This window comes from Aquila chrysaetos, chromosome 8 (assembly GCF_900496995.4).
Source record: "Aquila chrysaetos chrysaetos chromosome 8, bAquChr1.4, whole genome shotgun sequence".
Taxonomy (NCBI): Eukaryota; Metazoa; Chordata; class Aves; order Accipitriformes; family Accipitridae; genus Aquila; species Aquila chrysaetos.
This window is the reverse complement of record NC_044011.1, coordinates 30,778,922-30,802,492: the sequence shown is the minus strand read 5'-3', so window position 1 is coordinate 30,802,492 and position 23,571 is coordinate 30,778,922. Positions and strand designations below refer to the sequence as shown.

At 36.6% G+C, this 23,571-nt stretch overlaps 1 protein-coding gene across 2 annotated transcripts in view; it reads right to left on the bottom strand.

Annotated features, from left to right (window-relative positions):
- Nucleotides 1–23,571, bottom strand: part of ESF1 (ESF1 nucleolar pre-rRNA processing protein homolog) — a 31,977-nt gene that overhangs the window by 5,502 nt on the left and 2,904 nt on the right. The window contains exons 4-11 of one of the 2 annotated variants that reach the window (XM_030022947.1): nucleotides 23,011–23,124; nucleotides 22,101–22,201; nucleotides 20,384–20,536; nucleotides 18,820–18,934; nucleotides 17,698–17,836; nucleotides 11,362–11,523; nucleotides 3,207–3,328; nucleotides 1,744–1,834 (exon numbers count right to left, since the gene is read on the bottom strand). In XM_030022947.1, coding sequence (XP_029878807.1) covers nucleotides 1,744–1,834; nucleotides 3,207–3,328; nucleotides 11,362–11,523; nucleotides 17,698–17,836; nucleotides 18,820–18,934; nucleotides 20,384–20,536; nucleotides 22,101–22,201; nucleotides 23,011–23,124 — 997 coding nt within the window. The remainder of the gene's footprint in view (nucleotides 1–1,743; nucleotides 1,835–3,206; nucleotides 3,329–11,361; nucleotides 11,524–17,697; nucleotides 17,837–18,819; nucleotides 18,935–20,383; nucleotides 20,537–22,100; nucleotides 22,202–23,010; nucleotides 23,125–23,571) is intronic. The other variant, XM_041125505.1, reaches the window with a different exon arrangement.

Genomic DNA, 23,571 nt, shown 5'->3' with positions numbered 1-23,571 from the left:
TATACCCTAAATACAAAGTTGGCAGAGCTATAGCCTAGTTCAAAGAAGATTGTAACCCATTTTCCCCAACTGGATAAGCTAGCTGTGCTTAAAAACAACCCCAGCTATGAGACAAAGGCTGTTCTGGGTAAACTCGGTGAAAGCCAGACAAAGTTGTGCTGTGTAATCATCGTTAAAATGTCGACTGGCTTTCAGCCAACCACTGTACTCTCCCTTTAAAACTTCTCCAGGGCTAGCCACATTCTGTTTTCCTTCTCTTTCTTCCTTAGTAGCTTATCAGTAATCTTGCAGACAATAGCTTCACTTTCTTAAGCTTTATGTCTATTTTGCTATCCCCAAAGACTCCATGCACACTAAAAGCCTATCCTCTATATTATGGGCAAGGTTTAAGAATCTGCAGATACAACCATTCTCTGCTGAGCCCCTCCATGACACAAAGAATTTATGTAACGCAGGAGAAAACATTTTTTCGGAGATTTCACATAGAACGTTGAAACATCAAACATTAGTATAAGAATACCTACATAATCTTCCTAGTTAATGAAAAAAAAAGTGGTAGAAGGAATGGCATCTTTACAATGAGTCCTAAAATAACCTATACACAACTCACCAGGAAAGCATGGCAGAAAACAGCATTGCATGACACCTTGAATTTTTTTTTTTCTATAAAACATGGATAGGACTCACCTACTGTTCTGTACTTCAGACTACCAAGACATATACATAAGCACATTAAGACACAAAGAAGTCCAGGTTTTGTTTTTTAATTATTTACTTTCTCCTATTAAAAATTTCAAACTATCAGGACAGAAGCCTATGCTGACTCGTATAAAATTAAAAGTAATTTACTTTTTTTAAATGGAACTTGGATCTGCACTACTATACTCAAAAAAACCCCAACCAAAACAACAGACTAGTGATATTTGTAAATCTGTTGCTATCTTCTTTTTGTTTGTTTGCTTTCTTACTTTTTTTTTTTTTTTTTTTTGTCTTTTTGTCTTCTTTTAATATACAACAGTATGAGCCACTCTTAGGTTTTGGCTCCCAAAAGCATGGAAAGCCAGGAACTCACACTTATTCATTATCCCTACCTTAAAATTTTAACCAGCAAAATCATACTCAAAATAAATTTGCTGTTACCACAGCAAAAGCTAACTTAAACATCAGACTAAAAGCTTGTAAAAAAGGTATCCTAAAAATCTAAACTGGACAAGTTATTCCCTAAAATATTACATTTCACTATTTGGGTTTCTAGGCAGCCAGAGTACACTAATAAAAATGTGTATCAGACTAAGAGAAAAGAAAATTGATTACTTCTGAAAGACAACTTTGTTTATGATGCAAAAACATTTGACATTTATGAAATTGACCCAAACTTCAAAGAGACCCATAGATATCTGGCTCCTCTTATATAAAAGGAAACAGGCTTCAAAGGCAACGAAGTTCTTTCTTCTGGAATATTTAGGGGAGCAGATGGTCAGCTTGTTTCTAACAGCCAACCCCAGAAATTGGCTAAATAATGGCCTCTGATGAAAGCTAAGAGGACAATGTTCCCTACCATTCTGCATATCACAATATGCATCATTTTACAAGAACAGCACCTGCAGTTTCAGGTAAATGACACCTACTTTATTTCATGCTGAACATGCTATCTGTGCATTTACTCTAGCTTGACTTTATTTCTAAAGCTCATTATTTAAAGAAAGGGCAAATTTATTCCAGAAGTCACCTGTCTTGACCCACCTGTTTTCTCAAGTTCTTCGGCAAAATACGGGTCGTTGAGATCAACGTCAGATGGAAGTTCATCCTCACTCTGTTCTGTCTCAGCAGTAGCCTGTAACAAAGCACAAACATTATTTCAATCAACATATAAACTACTACTTAAGTTTCACTGGAATTAGATGTTCCTGCTGTTAGTAACTATGAAGATGAAAACTGAAATACTGTATGCTGAACATCATAAAACTAGAATACACTAAAAATTGCTAGTAAAGGCAAATCAACAATTTAAAATCTGTTTCACAGATTTAAAGCTTTTTGTGTACCTGAAAAAGGGCTATTTATATATTCCAAGGATCTTTATTAGATGCACCTACAAACTGTGATGCATTAGCTAACCATACCAACAAATTACAGGATCACAGCATTGTTATGTTCCACAAATGCTCTACTTGGGAAAAAACTTGAGCAAAGAGCTTCATTTTGCGCTCCAAAATTGAAAAAAGACTGAGTTCTGATTTAAAAGAACAATTTTTTTACTGGAAGTATTGTGTCATATACCTTGCCACTTGACTTAATTTATCAGACTGAACAAGAATATTATGCTAGCAAGAGTTGCTCTACTACCTAAGAGTGCTACTTACTCTATTCAGAACACTCACCTTCTGTAAGGTTTAAGTTACTCATCGAATGCCAGTTAAAACTAACTGGAACACACAGCATAACTCAGGTTGTAGAGATGAGTCTTAAAAACATTATTCTGCAACATGAATTATATGCAGAGTAATTTAAGAATTTAGGGAAGCTAGATTCTGCATGCCATATGCTTTTTTTCCTAGCATATGCACAAACATTTCATTTATCTGCCTATTTCTGCACATTACTGCCACAGGAGTCAGTTACTTCACAATTACTTTCTGTGTGTGGAAAGATGAAGCAACAGTAATTTTCACATTACTGTAGGACCATTTTGTTATTCCTAGACAGAACTATTTACCAAATTTGCTCTTACCATTTGAAATCTGAATAGTTCTTCGGGGCTATTAATTTTTTGCCATTACAGCTTTGGGAAACAAGTCTGTATTATTTTAGGCCAAAAATTTCCAAAACTACAATTATCATTATCATAAGAACTTTGAACTGATATGCAGACAGTAGCAAAAAGACCCTTCCTAATGCATTCAAAAAAGTAAATTAAAAACCAACTATTATTATGACTCATTTATCTTTAAAGCAACACAAGTAGATAAACGAAATTTTGTGTAAGCAGATGTATGATCAGTAGTACCCTGAATATCCTTTTGCTCTGTAAGTTTGATGAGGCACTCTTGGTCTTTCCATGTGAGTGACCACTGCACATTCTGACCTTAAAATACTACTGGAAGCTATGCAAGTTTTTATTCAGTTTATCCAAAACAAACAATAACAGCAACTTAAGAAAACAACCAAACAACAACTGCCCCCCAAGCGGCCAATGCAAACATTACCTTTCTCTTTTTTTTAAGAATTCTTTTTTCCTTCTTCTTCTCTAGATATTTTTGCCATGGAGATAGGTTATCCTTTCCTTCCAACCTGTTTTTGACCATTTCTTCAGCAGTTTCTTTGAGCCCTAGAACAAAAAATAGTAAGTTAAACAAATGAGACGAATCTGAATTTTTTTTTTTAAAATCAACTGTTTTCTCCTTTGTAAAAGAATAATCTAGTTTTTCTTTAACAAATATTGCTTAAACCAACATCTTTATAAATAAGATCACTTTACAGGATGTGTTTTTCCTAATAAAACATTCCTTCAGTAATATATTGTACAAAAGTCAGAAGAAGAGTTTGCTTATGTGATATCTGATTCCAAACACTCTTGCTATTCTTCAGAAAGGTCTCCTCTCCAGACATTAGACTGTGCAGTCTACAGATGCCACTTTTTAAGGGTGAGAGTAACACAATAAAAATAACAACAGCAGACATATACACAGCCCTTATATTTAATATACCTTACTATAATTATTTGAGATTCAGAAAAACACTTTGAATACAGTCCAGTCATTCCCATTTTTTGTGCACAGCAAAACAAAGTACAGAAGATGAAGTGACTTGACAATGATTCTGAAATGTTAAATCACTATCAGAATATAGGGTTATCTCACAGCTGGCTTGAACCTCTATAGCTGGTGCTCTCCATCTCACACAGAGATACTACCTGGTTGTTGCTGTATCAGTATGCCTCACTCACATGATAAAGTTGCTATATATAGCATCTCCATTGCTGAAACTTTGCCTCTGTGATAATACTGTGACAATGCTGCAGTGCCTCTGATGACTAGTGTATTTTTCATCCATCATTGTAAAAAAGAACAATAAGCTATTATTTGAATAAATTTGAAGTAAAAATAAATCTGCAGCTAGAAAGTACAGAAAAACGTAAATAGAAAACCCAAATAATTTCTTGCATCATGTACTAATGTCATAACATGACATGCATTAAGTTAAAGTAGGGAAGTTTTTTTCAAGTCATCTAGCCTTTTAAAGCTACTTAGTACCAGTCTGATTTAACAACAGAAAAATAAAATTAAAAAACATTACACACCTGCAGTAAACCTAGATTCAGATTCAATGCTTAAGGTAAATAGGTTTGGGGTTTTTTTAAAATATTTGTTAACAAGAAGCAGAGATTAAGGGCATAGATTGCTTGAAACATATCAGCCTCTCAAAGAAACAAAAAAAATATTTGAAAGACTGTTTTCTGCTATCACTGATTACCAGTTCAAATTGTAATAACTCAAGATTAAAAAAAACAAAACACAACCAAAAAAAACAACAAAAAAAAGCAGCAGCAAGAGAAATAAACCATCCTTATATTTGGTTAGCACACCGCGTTACCAGAAATAATTTTTGTACTTAACAGCTATGTGAACTGAAATCTTGAAGAAGAGTACCATTCTCTCACCAGATTCAGTGAGGAACTGTAACTATTAGACCATTAACTCAGGTCTGCACCTCTTCCATATCCTTTTGTTATGGGCATGGTGTAAGAGAAGCCCTCAAGTTTGTGTTTCCTGATGTGTCAACAGCGGGGAAAGGTGGCTGCATACTTTGCTGAAGGAAGTTTCATCTTTTCTTTCAGAGTATGAGAGTTTTCTGAGAGTCCGAGAAAAGTAAACCCCACAGAAGTGCAGCACATCTGGCTCTAAATAATTCTCGCATAACAGGATCAGACAGTTAAGTTTGGATGTGTTAATTAGGTTTACATTATATTCCATAATTTAGCACAGACTGCCACTGTTTCAATGCCTAGCACTTGAAGCTGCATGCACAAGTATGTCCTAACCTTTAATTAAGCCTTTTTGTAAATATGCATTCTGATAGTTTCTCATCACATGATCACAATTTACCTTTTCCAGATCTTAACCATTTGATCTGTAGATCGTGAACATGTAACTATTCAATATTTTGTGTTACTGTTCAATGTATAGCTAAGTTACTGAACATAATAACGTACAGCAAAATTACTGAACATAATTGAACCCTACCCTAGCAACAGAATGGAGTTTTCTATAATATGCATCATTACAGTATTCAATGGTGCAAAAACGTCACCTTAAAATAGAATCCATTAAATAACTGAAGGATCCCCATTTGACATCTAGAATATTTAAATCAGAATAAGCACTTTATTTAAAAGCAGTCTTCGTTTTTTGGTGAAAAATTCTGTACACTTCAGGAATACTTTTTCAAAAGTCTTTACATCACACAGCACTTCCATGTTATGAGGACAAATACTGATTTCAGATGCAGCTTATACACTTTCAACCCCTTCTTCGTGAGATGGGCGCTTGCAAAAACAAAATTTCATGATGTAAAGAGATTAACTGACTTGCCTTGCAACACACCGGAGCAGAATTCAGTGGCAGAAAGACAGAATCCATTTCCCTGGCAGGAGATAACAGCCTGAGCAATGAAGTATTTTTCTCCTACCTGTAATTCCTTGCTTCATTCACTATACACTTTTTTTTTTAGCTTCTGTAACAAATGAGTCAGATATCCTATAGTTAACATCCTCTTTTACGACATGACTGATAGATCTTGGGAGTGTGTAGGAATCGTGTTTCTGCTTCCCCCTCCAAGTCTGGTACTTGCCGTCTCTTCCCCAACTCTACTTGTTCGAATTGTCTCTCTTCAGCATCTCCTTCTTACCCTCTCAGTCCAGCCCTCACCTAACCAAATCCTACTCTCCCGCCCTTCACACCAGTTTTATTGCTCGGAAATCATACTCGGACCTCTCCAGATGTCCTAGACTAGATCCCATTCTTTCTCCCAACTCCCAGGTTTCTCAGTTGGCCAGTCCCCGCTCCTCATCATTCCTTCCAGCTCTCCTCAATAACGAGAAACTGAAAACAGAGTTCATAATGGAAAAAATGGGCAGTTTTCATGGATAGTTCTACCCGTCCTCAGAAAAGCAGGCAGAACATTTTTCTGAAAAACTGCAAACACAATTCCTGTTCTTGTGCTTGTCAACACTCCAAAAATAATTCAAAGGCTGGAGAGCTGGTTACAGCATGTCTGAAACATGAAGTGTGGACAAGATCTAAAATCATATTAAACCATGCCTTATAGGAAGAAAAGAGTGGAGCAAAAAAAAGATAAAGCATCCTTCTACTATCCTGGAAAGAAGCCAGAATTAACCGTAAGTGGCAAACCGTTACAGCCACAAAAATTGGGTACTAAACCAGGAAATATGCAGAGCCATGATAAAGAAAGGGTATTGCATAGGTTCACTAAAAACGTGCCACTAAGAAACCCTCTCCATACAACAAAAACAAATACTTCGTTATTTCCAACTGTAGACCTCTTCATCTCCAAAGTCAAGGAAAGCAGAGTCAGAAAGCTTCCCAGAAGTTGAACTACTATTACTTTGGATATTATTTTGCAGTACTTTTGTGGAAAAAATTATTGGTCAGGTAGCAACCTTGCAGATTCTCTCTGCAGACAATAAATACTGGATTAAAAAATATATGTCCCATCTCCAGAAAAAGAGAGACCCAAAATCTCTAAGGAGGTTACAAGATTTCTGATTTATTTGCCTGGAAAAATGGAATCATTTGATCCATCTGGCACAGAAGGACTTGGAGGAAAATACAGCCCTTTCTTGTGGTATTTGGCAGTCTCATGAAAGGCATTAGAGTTTCTCCACAGATTAGAATGGGTTAGAAACTACTGTCCAGACCACTTCCCGAGAATAAGAGTGTATTTAAGTGGTCAAAAGGCTTTTGATTGCAGAAGGGGAAAGGAATTGACTACTTTAGGTAGAATTATTAACTGGCCATACAAAAGACTAATTTATACCCTTATCGATATAAATTTTTTTAGAATAAATAAATCACACTAGTTTTATTTAAGCTTCACAAATAAGGGACAAGAAAAGAGGGGAAAAAGGTCATCTATATTAGCATACAATTAAATCATACCTGAGCTGAAGTATACCTAAGTATATTGCTAAAGTAAACCTAAGTATATTGCCTCTCATGCTGGTGGGAGAGTGAAGGAAGGTGGGCAGGCCAGAATTTTTACTTCTCTAAACACTTAGTTTTGAAAACTTTTGGAAGTTTAACAGCATGCAACTGTCACAATTATTAGATGCTAAGAAGATATTTCTCTATTCTCAAGAAAATCTAAATGAGCAAGTTCATCTTGCATGTAATGTCTTACCAGAAAAAATAAACACCTTGTTGCAGGTAGCTAAAAGGAATGGCAGACAGAAATATTCTGATAACATTAGAATTTGTCAGCCCCGAAGACAAGATATCTTAAGTTAAGACAGTTTTCCTAACATAGTATAACTACTGGAAAAAACCCCGCCACACTTGGCAGCTACGATGTCAAGTGTGAAGAACTACAGTGCTGAGCCCATGGGTAGCTGAGCACACGCTGCTTCGTGCTGCAAGAGGTAAGGCTGCTTCAGTCAGAGGACACGGTAAGCGATGATATAGACAGAGATATATATTCTATATGAGCGTTTTTGTGCTCCATATGATCTGCAACAACATGCAGTTGGGGTTACTATGCACTTTAAAGAGACATGATTGCCTGCTATTCTACTTCTGATGAAAACAAATTTCAAATTTTCCTTTAAGCCTAGCTAAATATTTACATCTCATTCTTCCAAAGGAAGAATTTTTAAGTCCAATTAAAAAAAAATTCGTATGAAAAACTGGCTGAATATCATCAGAAATGCAGTTGTGGTCTTATCCCTCTTCACCTTCTGAAGGGAGCTTTGGGAGCTGGATAAGGATGGATAGCAATTGTTGCTCAAATCAGATATGATTAAGAAAACAGATGGATGCTTAAATATAACACTGATTTTGTGCCTAAAAGAAAAAGACCAAAGAGAGTTGGAACTACATCTAATTTATTTTTGCTGGCACTGTGGTTTATGTAAAACTATTATGATTCAAGAATAACTGAATCATTCACAAAGTATGCTTTCTATAACCATGTGTAAATATTTGTGCCAAAACTCAAATTTTTAAATTAATTCAAATCTCTGCCTTTCAATTGAAAAGCTTCCTAGATTTAACTGTTGTAACTCTCTGTATATTAAACATTTGGGCAGGAAAAAGATTTTGTAATAAGTCAAGCAGATTAAGGCAGAGCTTGATAATAAAAATATTTCAACAGCCATAAACTAGTTCTCAAAAAATTAAGGAGTCTTAAGAGATTATAACATAAACTATTTTTGAATTCCCAGAATGCTCCAACTGAACATAATTAAATTGTTTTGGAAATTAAATATGCACATTTGTTGAAGAAAAAAATAACATAATAACTGATGTACTTTTCTCCTGTAAGTAAGCACAACCTCAACTGTGTATATATTACCAGAGCTATAAACTACTGTTCGGCATGTGCTGACTATGCTCCACCGCAAAAAGAAATTTAAAAAAAAAAAAAAAAAATCTCCCTTTCAGGTGTGCAGGACCTCCTCTCCAAATGCTGCCTGAAGTCAGTAATGGCTAAAGTGTTCCCATACATTACACTCAAAAGCAAAGTTAAGACACTTGTCTTCACTTTTAGGACTTCTGTTTTGGACAAAACCATATTCCAGGGACTAATAGCTAGTAGTGGTATTGACTGACTTCGTGGAGTTGAGTAGTATAACGAGCAGATGCAAGTGAACACTTCTATGATTTCCAGAACCTCTCTCTTTGAAAATACTCTAACTTTTTCAGGGGAAGAAATAAGGAAACACTAACATATACTGCAAAATCATAGCTCCTAAACTGACATCAAATACTATAAACTACCAATGTAAACTTCATTGTGCACACATGTACATTCAACCCATCATTATATGAACAAATCTGACCCAGTGCACAGACATCCAACTGACTCTTATGCAAAGTCAGTCATATTTATCAGGATAGGGTTTGGTTTTGTTTTGGTTTTCCATCCTTTCCTCAAAAGAGATGAGGATATAGCAAAAGTCCTAGGAACCCCGCAAGAAGGTGCAGTAAGGAAGGGGTTGGACTAGACATAATATGGAACAAATCAAATTTTCTAAAGTCAAGTTCAGTTGCAAAGAAACGGGGAGCTTCTGTATTAGGGAACTGGATTCCATCTCTACTACAGTTCCTAAATGTTAATAGAATTCACTTGGAACATGCAAGGCACATTTTTAAGAGGCACAGCCTTTCAGAAAACTTCTTGCTCTCCCTGTGCAAGAGAGACTAAAGAGAGTTTCCTTTAGTCTCTCTGAAAACAATTTTCCATCTACTTCAATGAATGGTTTGCTCTAGATTCCTATGTCACCACATTACATTGCTTAAACTTTTTTAATTTACAGAACGTCATTCATACAATTTGCAAGATTCTTCAGAAGACAGACTGTATAACAAACAAAAAAAACCCCAAACTTGTTTTCCAAACCAACACAAAAAATGGTAGCTTTTCTTAACTGTTTAAACAATGCCTGGCCTATATAAATACAGAACACATTCCTAGCAGCAATTGTTTCGACTGTGGTTTCCACCTTCAGTCTGAAAGGTGTCAACAACAAATCTTTATAAAAATCTTGTAATAGCTACCTATGTATGAAAACTCATTTGCCTTGAAAGCTCGGTGACACAACGAATTAAAGCTACTAAGTGCGCAACATCAAGAATGCAAATACTGACACACTGTGGACAGATGAAGTAAAACATGACAATCCAGCTGCATTTGCAAGCACTTGTCCTATAGCGTGTAATACAGGCGTTATCTAAAAAGTTTTGGGAGAATTCATGCCAGAAATGATTGGAATTATATAAGCACGACTGAAAACAAACAACTATTTTTAATGCCAGTGTATATTTTCGAATGCAGATCTCACCAAGAACTAGAAATAAAACTATTCCATTCAGTTCAACCATTTTAGTGAATCAGTACAGACCAGAACAAGATTTGAAAAGTGAGCACTTATATTCAACAGAAGTCACCTGAGTGAATTCAGAACGGTATTAGTGTAAATCATATCATTAGATATGCATTCCTAGCTGGAATTAACACATCAGTGGTGAAGGGGCTGGATTCTAGTATATCTCCGGTCTCAGTATTTACAGTAACAGATCAGGCTGTGTACTTATGCAGCCTGCAGTCCTACACCTACTGAGCCAATACAGCACCTTGCTGCCCCCCAAAAGGTAATGTCACAATTTTGTAGTCTTTGGACTGCATAATTCAACCCTCTGAGCATTTGCCTGACTCACTAATTCAGTGGAGGAGATCCAGATTTTTTTCTTCTTTTCCAGAGTAGTGCTGTCATTTTAGCAAACGAAATTAAGGTTGCAAAGAGATCTAACAAGTGCTAGGGCTGGTACAGGCAGTCAGAAGGAGCTCTGGGACAGGATCAAGGAGGAGAGGCCACAGTGAAAACCTTTCCCTTTGTGGATGTAGCGAGTTGTTAAATTGGCTCATTACATCACAGGGAAAGCACACCCATAAACAAAGTATTAAAAAAAAAAAAAAAAAAATCAGTATGAATGTCTCTTCATCAAAGGAAAAAAGAAGAGACATTGATTTTCAGAACTCAGGACGAGTTCTGCAGGGATGCGATATGGTGAAGTTATCTTTTCTAATTTCCAGATGAAAATCTGGGTATCACTAAATACAACTAAATACCTCTGGTAGCTGGGATTTCTTCCTGGTAGCTTTCTTTTCCACAGAGCAGTCTCACAGGAAGGTCAGACTTCTCCCTTCTCTGTTCCCCCAAACATTCATCATTATGAAAGCAAGATTTTCAAACCATTCTCCTCTAATTTTATGCTATGTCTCCAAATCATACTGGCTTTCATTTTTAAAAGTGCAGGTATGTTTTATGACTCTACTGCAAACACATGAATACTATTCAAGAAAATCTATAAAGTGATGAATGAAGAAGGAAGCACCAAAAAAAGTGGTGAAAAAATAAGATACAAAGAGCAGCTTACAGTTGAGGAACTGAGTTCAGTCATATTATTTCTTCTATTTACCTCATTGTAATCCATCTGGATTTCAATTTATGGAAAAAAAGGTCAGTTTCTACTGCTATAAATCCAACACCATACACTACATCCCTATTAGCAGGCCAATACTGCATATCTTTTACTGCATAGTAAAAGAAAAAATAAAGCTTACCTGGAACCCATTTAATCTCCATTCCTATATCCTTTTCTTCCTGTTTTTTCTCTTTTTCTTGGATACTTTGCAAAAGTTCTCTGTACTTGGCAATTTGCTCTTCATCATCTTTCTGGCTTTTTCTGGATTTGTCATCTTCCATTTCATGAGCTACATCACCACCTAGAAAGAGAGAGTAAAGCTCTCACAGACAGCCTCAAGAAAGTGATCAATTGAAGTTAGTGTTTAGGATAAGGCACATACATTGTTTCTAAAAAACAAGCTAAAATATTTTCATCTATTATTCCCCCAAAGAGTAGTCAGTTTTAGAATTCCCCTACTTAGATGAAATAAAAATAGTATCTGAAAAGACAAAGAAAATTTGCCCACCAAAGGAAATCACTGATCGGACACAGCATCCTTTACTGCATTTTAAAATAATTTGTTTCAGACTCCCTTACAGCAGAGTAGTAACTAAAACTCAAAAAATAGTTATGTAAAGCATTTTGAAAATAGAATGCTACATTTTAACAAATAAACCTTGCAAGACTCTGTAACAGAAATAACTATTCTATGCCTTAATCTTCAGTGACTTGCTGAATTAATAAATGAAGCAAGATGGAAAGAGGTTTTTTCCTTCCTTTTTTTAAAAAAATACAATTACAACGTAACTTGCAATAAGCTTTTAAACAAATGTTTCAGAGAGAACATGCCTTTAAGGCTTTAAAGATGCTGCAGCTCCTTGAACTGCAGAAAACCAGGTTTGGGGCAGGCTCCTTTTTCTTTTTTCTCTGATTTAGCAGTAAAGCTGCGCTTCCTACAGTACCGAGTTGCATGGACAGCGTAACTGGTGTCTAGAAAGACAGATCACAGTTGCAAGTTAACACAGCGTGACCTCTTTGGCTAAAACTTGGGTGTGATGCTGTTCTCTTCCACATCCCATCACTGCAAGCTCATTGTTGGCTGGGAGCAGAAATCTTTACTGTTCATAGAATCATAGAATCTTTTAGGTTGGAAAAGACTTCTAAGATCATCAAGTCCAACCGTTAACCTAACACTGCCAAGTCCCCCACTAAAACACATCCCTAAGCACCACATCTACGTATCTTTTAAATATCTCCAGGGATGGTCACTCAACCACTTCCCTGGGCAGCGTGTTCCAGTGCTTTGACAACCCTTTTGGGGAAGAAATCTTTCCTCATATCCAATCTAAACCTCCCCTGGCACAACTTGAGGCCATTTCCTCTTGTCCTATCACTTGTTACCTGGGAAAAGAGACAGACACCCACCTCACTACAACCTCCCTTAAGGTAGTTGTAGAGAGCGATAAGGTCTCCCCTCAGCCTCTTTTTCTCCAGACTAAAAAAACCCAGTTCCCTCAGCCATGCCTCATAAGTCTTGTTCTCTAGACCCTTCACCAGCTTTGTTGCCCTTCTCCGGACACGCTCCAGCACGTCAATGCCTTTCTTGCAGTGAGGGGCCCAAAACTGAACACAGTAGCTGAGGTGCAGCCTCACCAGTGCCGAGTACAGGGGGGACAATCACTTCCCTGCTCCTGCTGGCCACACTATTTCCGATACAAGCCAGGATTTGCTAACAAGTCACATTTGCTAACCTCCAGTCAACTGGGACCTCCCCGGTTAGCCAGGACTGCTGATAAACGATGGAAAGTGGCTTGGTGAGCACTTCCGCCAGGTCCCTCAGTACCTCTTGGGTGGATCCCATCCGGCCCCATAGACTTGTGTGTGTGTCTAAGTGGTGTAGGAGGTTGCTAACCACTTCCCCTTGGATTATGGGGGCTTCACTCTGCTCACCATCCCTGTCTTCCAGCTCAGGGGGCTGGATACCCAGAGAACAACTGGCCTTACTATTAAAGACTGAGGCAAAGAAGCCAGTAAGTACGTCAACCTTCTCCTCATCCTTTGTCACCATGTTTCCCCCCCGACATCCAATAAAGGATGGAGATCCTCCTTAGCCCTCCTTTCGTTGCTGATGTATTTATAGGAACATTTTTTATTGTCTTTTACGGCAGTAGCTAGATTAAGCTCTAGTTGGGCTTTGGCCCTTCTAATTTTCTCCCTGCATAACCTCACGACATCCTTGTAGTCCTCCTGAGTGGCCTGCCCCTTCTTCCAAAGGTCATAAACTCTCCTTTTTTTCCTGAGTTCCAGTCACAGCTCTCTCTCCACCCAGGCCAGCCTTCTTCCTCGCTGGCTCATTTTTCGGCACATGGGGACAGTTAACTGCAGCTGCTTTTCCACTTTCCTCATCAGAAGCTGAGATCTAAGAGGAAAGCATCTGCTCATGCAAAAAGCAAAAGGCATTCTGTTTTGAAGACCAAGAAGAAAAATAAGCCATTTTGTTATTTTTCCTTCCTGGTGTCACGTGAAACGAGAAGTAAAGCTATACTGGATGGGAACCAAAGAAATCCTTAAGCTAAGAAAGGCTCCCTTGAAACTGGATAAGTAAGAGGCTACCAATTTGTATTTATGACTGGTTTTGTTAGTTTTGATATAAGAAATTTAAGTGGCAACGCATATTGTCATACTTCCTCATCTAGGTAAAACATGCGTTTGTTTTGTCAAAATTAACAGTTTTAAAACAAATGTTCAACATTGCCTTCAAAAAAACCTTAACAGCCTTTTCATTCTGTAAGCAAATAAAGAACACTTGACAACAGCTGCAAGAAAGGAAAGTGAGCTGAATATGTTCTCAAAGTTTGTTCAGAGTTCAAATAACCTTGTAACTAGCTTTCAAGTATCACACTGTATTGCACAACAAGAGGAATCACTTTCTGATGGATATTAAGGCAGTAATGCTTTCTGCCAATAGCCTGTTCAAAGACTTTTTGAACAAAACACACAAACAAAACAGAAAGTTCTGCTGCATTAACAGTTGCACCGCAAGAGAAAAACAATTAACCTGTGAAGGAAAAAATGGAAAAAGCTGATGAAATTTAGAGTACAAAATATGAGTATATTCTTACTGTTTTCAAAGGAGAGTAGTAACAGAAGCCCAACACCACAAGAGACTGTGCTCTCTGCTCAAACTCCTACTGCGGAGAGCAGGGTTCTACAGAGTTCCCTATAAGCCTGTTGGTATTCAAAAAGTGTTTGGATAACTCTTAGATATACGGTTTAACTTTTAGGTTGCCCTTTGTGGAGTCAGGACTTAGACTCAATGATCCTTGTGGGTCCCTTCCAACTCAGGATATTCTATGATTATACATCAGGAACAGCTAATTAAATAAATATACTGATAAAAGTATTTTGTCATATAGTCTATTCAGGTATTCTGTGTGGCTGTGCAAAGCCGAACCGCAGAAAAGATGTTGTTGCTCTTGCAAAGATAAAAAAAACAGAACAAAAGTTTAGGCATAAAAACCATAATGCTTAATTTGAAGTATCATTTAAAATGCCATACACTAAGTCACTTGTGCTCATGGTCAAAACAGCAATTATGGGCTGGATTTGATGCACGCCACAAACGCTTTCTAACTGGAACAAATGCATCCAAGTAACAGAAAATTCAGAATCAATGTAAAGGAGATACTTTGTGCTATGAACCACAACATACCAGGTCACTGAAATACTTGACATTACAAAACTATTGTATAATAGTATTACTAACATTCATGACCACATATTTTAAGTTTAAAAATTCCATAAAAAACAGATTAGAACAGGCCAACAAAACCTGTTTATAAATAAAACATTTTAATAAGTTAAAAAAAAAATGAATAAAAGTACAGGACATTTTTTTCCTTCTTATCACACTCCTACATTTCCATTCAAGCAGCTGACATTGATTTTTCCCATTTGTGCATAGTGCCACATAATTCTGCTGGATGGAATCCTGTTTTATCCATTCAGTTATGTGATACAAAAGTTCAGGAACACGTTAAAGACATGACAACATAATTCCTCTATTAATAACTTACTTTTCAAAACATCATTAGAATCTAGACATTTCTAGGTTTAAAATTGTTAGTGTGATAAGATTACTTAAGGTCAATTTCTTTTCCTTCCCAGCAATGGAAGTCTATTTTTTAAAATTCCTGGAATGTTGCTCACTTATAGATGTTTGCTTTCATCACCACCCTATTACAGATGCTAGTCTTTAACATAGCGGTAGTCTTGTACATAACAGAAGATGGAAATGCTTTCCTCTGCATCTACTGCTCCCATGCAGATACTTTACTCAGCATTAATAGAGAAACTAAAGCTCACGGAGATGCAGTTTATAAGTGCATTTTTATGTAAGATGAGAAACAAATGGACATTAACCCTGCCAAGATATTGCCAAGCTGAGTTCACTGCCAGAAGATTTCCCAACTCTATAACCAGAAAAATCTGTAATGTTCTTTTGCATGCTCTAAACCCATCTCTGATTGCAACAACCTGCTTTAATGCAGTATAAATCAATTTTAACATCTGTTTGAAAGACCTGATTAAGGCTTAATGCAATTTTCTTTGCCTTGTAATTTAGGCTATATATATTATTAATTAAGAGCAGACTGAATTTTAGAGTGAAAACAAGCAAGGCAATTGAGGAATTTACATGATGGTGAACTATACACAGAAGATTTACATACCTTATGAAGTTAAGATTACATTCTCTTTATATTCTTAAGAAGTACGTGAATCAAAAAGCATTTAAAAGATGTTACTACTACACTCTAAAGTTCTCTTAAATATGTTCTGCTGCTTAGCTTTCCCCTTACTGTATAAGACCTATAGCTTAGGAGTACCAGAAGGCCCACAGCACAGCTTTTCTCCACTGCCATTCACACTCTCCTGGTTACCCAAGAAGAGCTACTGCTGGAGTGAAGAAGCTCTGTACAATCCACATCTCCCTCAGGACCTTCTAAGGTCTGGAGTGCATTCAACACCCTGTCTAGGCCATTCCAACAAGCACAGTCTTAGGGCGGCTTCCTCAGTATCTCCTTGCCCTGCAGAGACTTTAGTATGGGTATAGAGGACCACGAAGAGGACAAAACACTGTATTAACCTATAAATAGATTTCTGCAGTGAGCATTGTACTTAATCCATTTAGTTGTTAGCCACTCCATGTTTCGAAGCAGGACTTTTCCTCTGAAAAGGAAGTACCTCCAGTTCTATTGAAAATAATTTCATCTCAGAAATCAAGAGATTAAAGCAGGTATTGCCAAACTTGACAAAGAAATGTTAAGGTACCCTGTAAAAAAGAAAGAGAGGGGTAGGAGGAAAAAGAAAAAGGGAAAAAAATGATTTTACACTCAGAGGTGGAAGGTTCTATTCAGAAAGCAGCTATTTAGCGGCTTAATCATTAGGATAATTCCTAATCACCTACCGTTTGGTAATTTTTGATCAGTGTTACTCAGGCTTCACAGAAAGGCAGCAGGTCTTCATTCAGCACTGAATGAACAGAATAGCTACCACATTCTCTACATAAATCATTCAAATGTATGAAGAAAAGCAACTTTTCTTTAACAGATTTATCCTAACAGCAATAAAGAAAATATGCCATGATTTAGATCACCTGTGATCTTGCTACTTGAAATCACTCAAATTATAATCATTATACTTGGCTTAATCAAACATTAATTATATCAGGTAAAGAGATTTTGCAGTACAGAAATGAAAACCAGAAAGGTGGTTTAAAGCTAGGGTGATAATACTTAAGCCAAACTCTCACTAACAAATCTTCTAAGTAAGCTGTAACTCCAAATTCAGCTAACGTACTCTGTCTTCAAAAAGAATGTAGTAATTTTGGGGTCATACTAGTGATATTTATTTGGAGAATCAGAATCAGGTTTGCATAATAAATCTCAATTGTGGCTTTAGAGATACCATTTTAAAAACCTGCACATGTGTTTTCTTATCATGTATAAAGAACACTGGAAAAGTGTATTTAACTCAAACAAACAAAAGAAATAAAGAAAAAAGGAATGTCAAGTTCCAGCAAATTTAAAGAACTCTACAGCTTCCATGTTAGCATGCCTAACTTCTGAATCTTTTTAAAAAAAATTTTAGCATCTGTCAACCTGTCAGTGTTCTGTCATCAATCCATTTATTTCTGAATTGAAAAGAGCCAAAAAAACCCAACCAACATGGTCACCACCAATTTCCCTCCACCTTTAGGTCACACACACAAAAAATATATGCCACTTTCAGAGATGTTTAGGTCTGGAGGAAAGGTAGGTTATTTTCATAGTAGAACCTGACCACAGCTTTTATATAACGAGCATAATACTGACCCTGTAAAAGACAATATTCAAAGCATTTTCTAAAGATATGGAATTTACATATGTAAATAGCTTGTGTTCAAAACACTGCAGCTAATGACGTTGTGGACAACATTTATTCACCTAAGTACCTTGCTGCTGTTCTTCCTCTTCTTCACTAGAAGAAGCCAAATAGGCTTGAAAATCCATGTCAAGAAGTTCCTCTTTTTTAAAAGTTCTGCTAAGTGACATTACTCGTTCATGATCTGTCTCATCCCATGTGATATCTACCTTAAAAATAAAAATGCCACTTGTAGAATCTGAAACACTAAAATTAAACATTGTTAACTCTGTTGTTTTAGGGAAAATTACTCGACACCTTCCATTTAAGACGCAATGTAAAACTGTTACTGATGTTCTCTACAACAATTAACTATAATAACTATTTACTAAAATAAATTTAATTACAACTTTTTGGAATTTGTTCTACAATGAGTTTCAAGGAGTTTTAACTACATGAAAGAATGAAGAAGTCTCCTCATGCACTGAAGGGTTCTGTAACAGCAGGTGACAACACAAAACCTCTGCAAGCCAAATTTCCTTTGTGGCAGCAGATACTGTTGTTGAAGCAGCCACCAACTCCTTTCCTTCCCTCTTCCAGCAGCAACTCATTCCTGGAATCATGCATGGATTGCAATGGGGACAATGAAAACATTTGCGCAACTGCACCCTCAACCAGAAGGTGAAACAGATCTGACTGAAAAATGATCCAGCAGGAATTACTTATTTCTCAACTAATCACTTCTCCAATGTGGTTCACTTCATGGCCAGATGGAAGTTTTGGCTGTCACATAAGACAGAATAGGAATAAATAGCCTCAAGGAGAGGAAGCAACTGTTTAAGCCTGGCACTACCACCAAAAAGGCTCTTGTTGAGCTACAAACAAATACCCATTTTAGACAAATTACAAGATTTTACTGTGAATAACAAAGTAATTCCACGTGCAACTTGTAACAGAGGTATAACGAGGTCAAAATGTAGTACTTAATTTGTAACAAAGCAGCTGAATCTCTTTTAAAATCCAAAACTCCAGCTTATTTATGGGGTTGCAACTTGTGGCTCTGTAACATGCTTACATCTTTTAATATGTTTGATGTCTTTATTTTGAAATGGTGAAGCTAATCAGGAATCTTTCCCCACTACTTATATAATTTATAAGCCGACAATAAAACTAAACAAATTCGAAAAACATTACAAAAACATTGTAAAGATACCTTTGATGTTCCCATAGCGGCAGATGTGAAGTACTTTGGCTTGTATACAGCTATGTTCACTTCTGAAGCTTCATCTTTTGGCTTATCATCAAATGTAACATTATCTGGAATAAATCTTAAAGGCAAATAAAACATGTTATTATTCAAATACACTGGGAAATTTCATAGTATAAACAGTCTAAGCTTTTCATGAGTATGGTACATCAGCACAAAAGAATTTGCTAAAATAAAAAGTTGGTAAGACTGAAAGGGAAACAAAAGAAATGGACAAGTACTCCACACATGTAAGATGAACTGTCTGGCTTCTGCACGGCTATTTCACAGGTTTTTGATGTGTAACACCACCATGTTGGGGAAGTAAACTAAACAACTTTCAGTTTGGTATTAGCAGGGTCAGAGGTGTTTTTGTTTGTTTTAAGAATCATCTTTTCAGGAAGCTTAATATTAAAAAATCAAAAGAAAAAAGTTAATAAAATAGAATTTGGGAACAGATAAATAAAAAAATGGAAAACATTTTAAGGAAGCCTGGTACATCTTTAACATTACAATTAGTAGGGGACAAAAAAAATATTAAAAAGACAACACTCGTGTTACAATGGAAGAAGTTAGATAAAAAACCAACCCTTTGTACACTACATGAGAAATTACTTCGGCTTTTTTTTTTTTTTTTTTAAATCATTGCAAATGTAATCTGATGAATACTATTCAACATTAAAATTTAACAAAGTAGATTAGGAAAAGCATTCAAGAGTTTTAAGCAGCTGTGTCTGTTGTAAAACACTATCTTTCTATGTTTCAAAGCATGAAAAGTTACATGTTCATTTGGCAGAGGTCATCATCTTCAAAACAGTTCAAAGCAAATGAACTAAGTTCATCTAGAAAATGATTCAAAGCAAAAAGACTTATCTTTCACTGACTTCCAAGAGTGCCCATAACACAGGTCTCAGCAAGCAAAGCCAGTTTCTGCCAAAACTTCTTATGATTTAGTAACTTCTCTTCTGCTCAGACTACAAGGCTTTTCAGTAACAAAAGGAAATACTAACAATAAAGCACAACTATAATTTAAAATTCTTTCTTTCCCAAACGTGCTTCCAGCTCATTCATAGGGGCTAGCATAGTAACCTATTGCAGCTTCATGACAACAGCAGCAATATCCTTGCCCTGTGGTAAGCAATCCTGAAAAAAAGCCACTTCTGGGCCCTTTGGGAAAGAAAAGAAAAAGGTGGGGGGGGCAGCAGTACATTGTTTTGTTTTCTAAATCCTACCACTTAATTGTACCCAAAAGGTTGAAGATGCAACCAGAACATTTTACCTGACTTCTCTGAGAATAATCTCTCTATGCAGAGATCCTCTCAAACTTCCCGTATTCCAGTAAAAATGCTCAAAAAGAAGCAAAAGGAATCATAGGGAAACCGAACAACTGACTGGATGCCTAATTTATTTACATATCTCGTTTTGGTTACAGATTAAAGACAATATAGTTTACTCCAAATCATTTTAAATTGGCTTTAATTCTCCCTCCCCTCCCTGGCCCAACATGTAAAGAAGTCAGCACTGGAGTTACCTCAGGTCTATAAAAGAACAGCTACTTTCAAATTCCAGTCCATCACATTCCTCATAAATTTTATTGGCTGTTTCAGGAGAATCACATTCTACAACTGCATAGAAGTATTTCAGTCGCTTAAATTGATACTCCCGCAGTTTTTCCCTATAAAGCCTGCAAAAGTGGAAAACACCACAATCAAGTGAGCTGCTTTTAACAAGTTCTCATTTACAAAATATTTTAATTCAACTCACTAAAAATACACACCATTCAAACACTCTCCTAATCTCATAATAAGATGTTAAACAGCATGAAGTTCCACCAGTATCTATTCAGTTTTATTTAAGTAAAAGGACTCATGTTATTAAGTGTACACTTTCTGTACCTGACTCTGCTTCCCACAGGCAAGGTTAGAACAGAGCACAGAATAGCATATTTGTACACCCCTGTGCAGGCCACAGAAAGTACTATTTAATAGTTCCTATCAAGTTGTTTGCAATTATCCTGGCTCCTAACAAGGCAGATGAAAAGGATGTTCATACATAAGTAAGAGTACATGTTAAGAACGTAAGAGAAACTGGGAGACTGTAAGGACAGGATTGCAGATGCTCACACTAGAAAGAGGCAGTGTAGGACTGATGAGTAAGAAAGTGGTATGGGTGAGGAAAAGAATCAGGATACCAAGTTGGTTAGCACAGCTGGTGGTGGCATCATACAAGATGACAGCAAGAGAAAAAGAAAAGCAGAACAGAGACTGAGAAGTGGATGAATTGGTGGAAGGATGCAGGAGAGAGATCGCAAGGCTGAGGTCCTGTCCTGTGAATTTAAAGGGTATGTACACAGGTATCACTGAGGTATCTCTGGGATATCTGGATTTCTGTTTGTTGTATTCCAGAATTTCTAGAGCCTGCTGAGCAGCAAATCCAACACTTCAAGATGCACCTTGATGCACACAGTGAAGCTGAGTTCAGCACACACTGTGAGTTCATCATACAATTCCCTGATGCACTAGAGACTTTCTTCAAAGGGATCTGCACTTATTTTAGAAGTATCCAGATTTCCCAAATATAGGGCAGTCCAGCGGGATGTATTATACAGAAGTGGCCCCAGTCAAGCTGCCAAACATCTGGAAATTCTGGAAAAATATAAAAGCAAAACCTCCCAACTTCCATACAGACAAGACTTTCAAGGAGAACAAAAGGAAAAAAAAAACCAAAACCAAAAAAAAACCCCAAAAAACCACGACATGCCTGAAGAATCCTGGACAATGGTAGGCCTGATGAGCTCAGCCTAGTAAACCAGGGCTGCTGCTGGTGGCATTCAAGAAATCTCAATCTGGGAATTCTTGGCCTAAGTTAAGGTCCCTGTTGATTACGCATATAAAAATTTTGACAGTAAGCAACAAAGGGAGTTTACTGCATGAATGGCAATTCATAGAGGAGAAATGCTACGTTAAGCTTTCCACACATTTGTTCCATTTATTATTCCAATGAGCTACATAATAAAAATTTTGATCTCAATTATCAACCAGCAAATTTTCTCAAGTTCCATTATAATGCATTTATTCAATGCATTGACAATGAACAAGGGCCAGTTGTAAAACATCCCTTGAAAAAGCTATAAAATTGAGGCATCCACAGGAGACTTCCAGATATGTAATTTTAGAAACAGGAGCTAATCGGGATTTTCACTGAGAACGAGACATATTATATCTCTCATCTGAAGATAAAGTTAATACCCGTCATTCTCTGTGGTACTTTCTGGAAGATCGAATAGTTCCACAGGTCCTTTTTGTTCTTCCTCTTTCAATCTCTCTTTTCCAAACTCCGAAGGATAAATCTACAAATACAACAACACAAAAGTAAATTTAACTGTAGCAGCATAATGTATACCAACTACGAAAAAATATCTCACCAAGCCTTTAAGACATTATGTTTTTTCTCTAAAATCAGTAAAGGGATCAATTCCATAAACTTTAATACCCTCTTAATTTTAATTTACAGAAAAGACAGTTTAATAAACAAACTGCCTGTTAGGAATGAGAATATTTTGGCATAGATAAAGAACAATAGGAACCCTGACTTCGTGCATTTCACTGTGGCCCTGAATTTTCAAAAAGGGGCTAACATTTCTCAGGAAGCTGGAGACAGACACTGAAAATGGAAAAATATAACTTAACTGATCAGAATTCAACCAATTTATTAATAATTCAAAAGTGGGTAAAAACAAGAAGTGTTGTGAATGGTAAAAGGGGTTAGAAAGCATTTAGAAATAGCCAGATTTAAGCTTGGGTTATCTACCATAAAGATCACTGAAATTAAACTAGCCAAGGAAATGTAGGCTCCCCCACTAGACTTTGAGAACTTCACTATTAGTCTCAGAAAAATGCACTTAGAGTCAGCCTCATAAACATGAGAAATTAACAGCTTTGGACTGTAACTCTACCAAATACATGCCCATTGCTGAAAACCAGCACATCTTTATTTCTAACACAGCAAGTTAAATTGCAACAGTTTCTCATTTGTCAGGTCAATATCTCTTTTGGTTCTCCACAGAACTGTCTTACTTCGTTCTTATTTTGTAGTCTTTTTATTTTTTTTTTTTTTGTACAGTAAAAGCCAGTACTCCTTTTATAAATCAGGTCTTACCTTAACAGAAAATATCGTTCCTCCTTTGGGCGTGAAAGAATTAAATAGAGCCAGCAAATCCTTAGCCTTCAACCTATCCCAATCCATATTACAAACTGCCAATCTACTTGTAATCTGAACAGAGAGGAAAAAAAAGGACATAAAGTTCATAGGTTTAATTCCTGACTGCTATGGGGAACACACAATTCTTTAGCAGCTATCCTTGGTAAAAATCAAAGTCAGCAACAAACTGCTGAAATAAATAAAAGAAGCATTTTCCTCAAGAGTGTGTATCACTCAAACTAGCAAAGGTCAGAAGGAGCAATCACCGGAGCAGATAAAAAGGACATAAATAGTGAAGCACCACAGAATGTCCTGCACCAGTCACAGGTTTAAGACTGCAGTTACAATGTCAGCGCTTAGGATTTTGTTATCATCATATGGTTAGTGACAATAGCAACTAGTATCACAGTATCGTAACAGCAGCAGAGTACTGTGATTTCTTATACACTAATGGTGCTCAGTCTTAAAGTCCTACTTCATTGTCTAAAGATTTTGTATTTTCTTAAAGCGTGAATTAAA